Genomic DNA, 6,000 nt, shown 5'->3' on the forward strand with positions numbered 1-6,000 from the left:
CCCTTCTACACACACGGTCTTGATCCACAGACAAGGCCATCTCTGACCACTTCCTTGTGTCTCTCTCAATTCATAAAACCCCTGCCCTCTTCTAACCCCACTTCCTTCTGTATTCACTCATGAAATAAACTTTCTCCCCAAGTCACTGTTCACAATCTCAGTATCCTAATCAACCCCAAGCTCATCTCCTGACCCCACATCCTCTCCATCACAAAGACTGCCTACTTCCACTTCCGTATCACCTGCCTCCACCCCTGCTGCTGAAACTCTCAACCATGCCCTTTGTCATTTTCAGATCCGACTATTCCAGCGCTCTCCTGGCCGGCCTCTCGTCCTCCGCCCTTTATCAACTTCAGCTCATCCAAAACTCTGCTACCCGTGCCCTGTCCCGCTCACCCATCACCCCTGTCCCGCTCACCCATCACCCCTGTCCCGCTCACCCATCACCCCTGTCCCGCTCACCCATCACCCCTGTCCCGCTCACCCATCACCCCTGTCCCGCTCACCCATCACCCCTGTCCCGCTCACCCATCACCCCTGTCCCGCTCACCCATCACCCCTGTCCCGCTCACCCATCACCCCTGTCCCCCAACACCTCCAATTTAAAAATTCTCATCCTTGTGTTTAAATACCTTAATGGCCTCACCTCTACCTATCTCTGCAACCTCTTCTAGCCCACCCTCTCGACCAGGGGGTCCGCCTTATGGGTCCTCATGTGCTTCCGCAGTAGGACGGGTCCTGGAGAAGTCAGCCATGTTGGTAGCGAAATCCCCGACGTGGACTTCCTGGGGAAGGAGAACATTCTCTCGTGAGGAGTGGCATTGGTGGGTGTACAGAGCAGCGACCGAATGGAATGGAGCGCCGCAGGGAGGACCTCCTGCCAGCGGGAGGTCGGAAGGCCCTTAGATTTTAAGTTTAAAAGGACTGCCTTCCAGACTGTCACATTCTCCCTTTCCACCTGGCCGTTACCCCGGGGGTTGTAGCTGGTGGTCCTGCTTGTAGCAATGCCTCTCGCGAGCAGGTACTGCCGAAGTTCGTCGCTCATAAAAGATGAGCCCCTGTCGCTATGGATATAGCTAGGGAAACCGAACAATGCGAAGAGGTCATTCAGACATTTAATGACCGTGGTACTGGTCATGTCCGAGCAAGGGATGGCAAACGGGAAACGGGAGTACTCATCAATTATATTGAGGAAGTACACATTGCGGTCAGAGGAGGGGAGGGGCCCTTTAAAATCGATGCTCAGCCGCTCGAAGGGGCGCGTGGCTTTGATCAGGCTCGCTCTGTCTGGCCTATAAAAATGTGGCTTGCACTCGGCACAGATCTGGCAGTTCCTGGTCATGGTCCTGACCTCCTCGATGGAGTAGGGCAGGTTACGGGATTTGATAAAATGGAAGAACCTGGTGACCACCGGGTGGCAGAGGTCATTGTGGAGGGTCTGTAATCTATCAACCTGCGCGTTGGCGCACGTACCGCGTGATAGGGCATCTGGGGGCTCATTGAGTTTCCCGGGCCGGTACAAGATATCGTAATTGTAGGTGGAGAGTTCGATTCTCCACCTTAATATCTTGTCATTCTTGATTTTGCCCCGCTGCTTATTATGAAACATAAAAGCTACTGAACGCTGGTCAGTGAGCAGGGTAAATCGTTTTCCGGCCAGGTAATGCCGCCAATGTCGCACGGCTTCCACAATGGCCTGGGCCTCCTTTTCGACAGAGGAGTGTCGAATCTCGGGGCCCTGGAGGGTCCTTGAGAAAAAGGCCACGGGTCTCCCCACCTGGTTAAGGGTTGCAGCTAGGGCAAAGTCGGATGCGTCGCTCTCCACTTGAAAAGGGAGGGACTCATCCACAGCGTGCATTGTGGCCTTCGCAATATCGCTTTTTATGAGAGTGAAGGCTGCACAGGCCTCTGCTGTCAGGGGGAAGGAGGCGGACTTGATGAGGGGTCAGGCTTTATCCGCATAGTTGGGCACCCACTGAGCATAGTAAGAGAAAAACCCCAGGCATCTCTTCAGTGCTTTCTGGCAGTGGGGGAGGGGGAGCTCCATAAGAGGGCGCATTCTATCGGGGTCTGGGCCAATGACTCCGTTCTCCACTATGCAGCCAAGAATAGCAAGGCACTTAGTACGAAACATACATTTGTCTTTGTTGTATGTGAGATTCAGCCGCTGGGCCGTCCGGAGGAATTTCCCTAGATTAACGTCGTGGTCCTGCTGGTCGTGGCCGCAGATGGTGACGTCGTCTAGATATGGGAAAGTGGCCTGGAGCGCGTTCTGGTCAACCATCCGGTCCATCTCCCGTTGGAAGACAGAAACTCCGTTGGTGACGCCGAAGGGAACTCTGAGAAAGTGATAGAGCCGACCGTCAGCTTCAAAAGCTGTGTACTGGCGGTCCTCAGCCCTGATGGGGAGCTGGTGGTATGCCGACTTCAGATCAATCGTCGAGAACACCTGGTATTGTGCTATCTGATTGACCATGTCAGATATGCGGGGGAGTGGGTATGCATCCAACTGGGTGTAGCGATTGATCGTCTGGCTGTAGTCAATAACTAGGCGCTGTTTTCCGCCAGTCTTCACCACCACCACTTGTGCTCGCCATGGGCTATTGCTGCTCTCAATAATCCCTTCCTTCAGGAGTCTCGCTACCTCGGATTTAATGAAACCCCTATCCCCGGCACTGTAACGCCTACTTTTGGTAGCGATGGGCTTACAGTCGCAGGTGAGGTTAGCGAACAAGGAGGGGGGGGAGACTTTAAGGGTGGAGAGGCTGCAAATGGCGCGCGGCGGGCGATTTAAAAACTGCTGGCTGCAGACAGTGAGAGGGGGGAGAGGTCCACCGTACGCCAAAGTGACACTCTTAAGGTGGCACTGAAAATCCAACCCCAGTAGGACGGCAGCGCAGAGATCGGGCAGGACCAGAAGTTTAAAATTTTTGTATTCAGTACCCCGCACTGAAAGAGTCACCATACAGTAGCCACCGACTTCCGCTGACTGGGCTTTGGAAGCCATAGAGATGCGATGACGCGTCGGCAGGACCGGGAGAGAGTAACTGCGCACCGTGTCGGGGTGTATAAAACTCTCCGTGCTCCCGCTGTCAAAAAGGCAGGTAGTGGCGCAGCCGTTTACCGTAATGTCCATCATGGATCTGGACAGTTGATGCGGGAGAGATTGATCCAGCGTCACGGAAGCCAGCGTATGTTCAAGCGCGTCGATGCGGTCGTCCGATGAGGCGGTGGTGGAGTCCGGGTCCCCCATGACCGAAGTCGGAGGCGTCCAAGATGGCGGACAAAATGGCGGCGCCCACGGTCCCGATCCCCACGCGGCTGGGGGAGCCCAAGATGGCGGGCAAGATGGCTGCGCCCACGGTTCGCACGCGGCGCTGCTGGCGTTAGCGGTCTTCCCTTTGCAGGCGCTAACGTAGTGACCTTTCTTCCCGCAGCCGGAGCAGGTAGCATTCTTCGCGGGGCAGCGTGCTCTAGGGTGTTTAGCTTGGCCACAAAAATAGCATTTTTGTGCCTTGGGCATCGCTGCAGCAGTCGGAGGTGGCGGTCCCATGGCCCAAGATTGCGGCGTCCACGGCGCGGGGCGATTAGGGGAGAAAGCGTCCATATTTCTGTGGGCCGCGTCGAGCGAGAGCGCGAGGGACACTGCCTTTGTCAGGTCTATTTCACCCTTCTCCAGCAGCCTCTGCCGGGAGTAGTCGGACCTTAGACCCGCAACGAAAGCGTCTCGTATCAGTCCCTCCGCATGTGCCGCGGCCGATACTTCCTTGCAGTCACAGCCACGTCCGAGTACCCGCAGTGCCCGTAGGAAGGCCTCCACCGATTCCCCGGGCTGCTGTCTGCGAGATCTTAAAAGGTGCCTGGCATAGACCGTGTTAACCGGGCGTGCATACTGCCCTTTCAGTAGGTCGATAGCCGCCGTGTAGGTCGTCGCATCTTGGATTAAAGTATAGACTTGGTGGCTCACCTTCGAGGCCAGGATTTTCAGTTTATTTTCATCAAGAGTCACGGTCGAGGCTTCCAGATACGCCTCAAAGCAACGCAGCCATTGTGCAAATTTAGTCGACGAACCTGCTTCTTGGGGGTCTAGGTCCAGGCATGTTGGTCTGAGGGCTCGCAGCAGCGCCTGCTGCTCAGCGTTTTGCGCCATCGGTTGATCAGCATTCGCAGCCAACATTTAACTTTGGTAATAAAATTGATGCACTATCAATTGCTACAAAAGACTGGAAGTTGAGAAAGTAACAAACAGGCTTTTATTACCAAAGAACAGAGCATGCCTCTTGTGGTTGCCTGGTATCCAAAAGGGCCGGAGGCTGCCGAGCAGCCACCTTTATACCCAGCCATGAGGGTGGAGCCAGGGGCGGAGTCAGCTGAGGCATGCACAGACAAGTACAACAATATGCAAGAGTGAACAACAGTACTAACAGTGAACAACAGTACTAACAACAGTGGTGAACAACAATACTAACAACAGTGGTTTACCACACCCCCCCCCCCCCCATAACTCTCTATCCTTTCAACTCTGGCCTCTTATGCATTCCTCTGGAATTCCCTCCTTAAAACTTCTACCACCCTCTCCTCTTTCAGGACCCTCCTTAAAGCTCACTTGTTTGATCAAGCTTTTGGTTACAAACCCACAACATATCCTCCTTTGGCTCAGCATCCTTGTTTTCCGATTCTGACTGTGAAACTCCCTGTGATGCTCTTCTATATTAAAGGCATTATATACATGCAAGTTGTAGAGTAGGCAGAAGAGGAAGAGTTATGGTTTGATGAGAGTTGAGTATTCCCATTGTGGTCCTAGTGCATAATGTGCAGTCATACAATTTACTGTAAATCAAAGCCTTCAGTAACTAATAAAAAAGTAATTTTTCAATAGACCATACAGAAAATGGGTACTCATCATGTTTTTCTTCCTCCAGATTGATGCTTCCAGTTGTGATTCAGAGCTGCTTTCCTTGCTGGTGAACAAGAAGTTCGTGGTGGACTGTGTCTCTACTGTTTTCTACCCTCACCTTATAAAACATCTTCTGGCCAATCATGAGGAGGGACAGTACAGTGTTGCTGAGATAGCAGAACAATTGAATCGAGCCGGCTGCACTGCAGAGGGAGGTTCTCTCATGATGGCTCACAGGGCAACACATCCATCCTTAAGTACATTTAGTGCTGCACTAAATGTTACAAAGAGGTGGTTATGAAAGGATTGTGCCGTCACAAAGTATATTTTGTTCAGTGTCTCAATAGCAAAGTTGCAAGAAAAGATCAAAGCATGGACTTCCTGCCCTACTCATTGTCAATCCGATGCTGGGATAGAGGTTAACGTGACTGTGATTTCTATCTGGAAATGTTCTTGCTTCTGGCATTCAGTCCATAATATGACTGTGGGTTGTGTAAGCAACTTTCCAACTGTGCATTATTGAAAATTAGAATTGAGAAACTCTTCAATTAATTAAAAAAAAATAACAAGGACTAATTTTTAAAAATGTAATGCCCCAGTAGTGTACTTCAATGCACTTCTACAATTGTCATTGTGAAATAGTCCATTAAAATTTTCAAATAAAGTTGCAGTTTTACATTTGTGGAATTATTTCAGATTTTCTTAATTCTACATCCTCTGCACACCATGAGAGTCTGTCTCCCCAATCAGAAATGTCACTGTGTGTACTAATGCTGACATATGACCACCTGTTCTCATCTCTTATAAAGACAGCCACTGCACCTGAGCAACAAGTTCAGTGTTTTTCCTCCGTGCGAACACTGAGCTTGTTGCTCTTACCATTTACTTTTTCAATTCTTGGGCCTAGCTCATGAAGTTTATGCTTAGTCTAGCCCTTTCCAAAGGGCACTAATAAGGAAAAATAGATTGACTTTCTTTGACTTCAATATTCTAACCCATTCTTGAATGGAAAATATGGCTGTAATAACCCTGATGGAGGGTTTCAAACATTGCAAAGATTGTAATCGCCCATTAACAGATGGTAACAAAAAATGCATAAAATG

At 51.0% G+C, this 6,000-nt stretch overlaps 1 protein-coding gene across 1 annotated transcript in view; it reads left to right on the forward strand.

The window, feature by feature from the left end:
• The window catches only part of nbas (NBAS subunit of NRZ tethering complex), a 300,213-nt gene extending 294,635 nt beyond the window's left edge, over nt 1-5,578 (forward strand). The window contains exon 52 of the mRNA XM_085996289.1: nt 4,923-5,578. Coding sequence (XP_085852415.1) covers nt 4,923-5,198 — 276 coding nt within the window. The 3' untranslated portion in view covers nt 5,199-5,578. The remainder of the gene's footprint in view (nt 1-4,922) is intronic.
• Nucleotides 5,579-6,000: the final 422 nt, after the last annotated feature.

Source organism: Somniosus microcephalus, chromosome 9 (genome assembly GCF_052327205.1).
Source record: "Somniosus microcephalus isolate GS21.2 chromosome 9, FLI_Smic_1.0, whole genome shotgun sequence".
Classification (NCBI taxonomy): domain Eukaryota; kingdom Metazoa; phylum Chordata; class Chondrichthyes; order Squaliformes; family Somniosidae; genus Somniosus; species Somniosus microcephalus.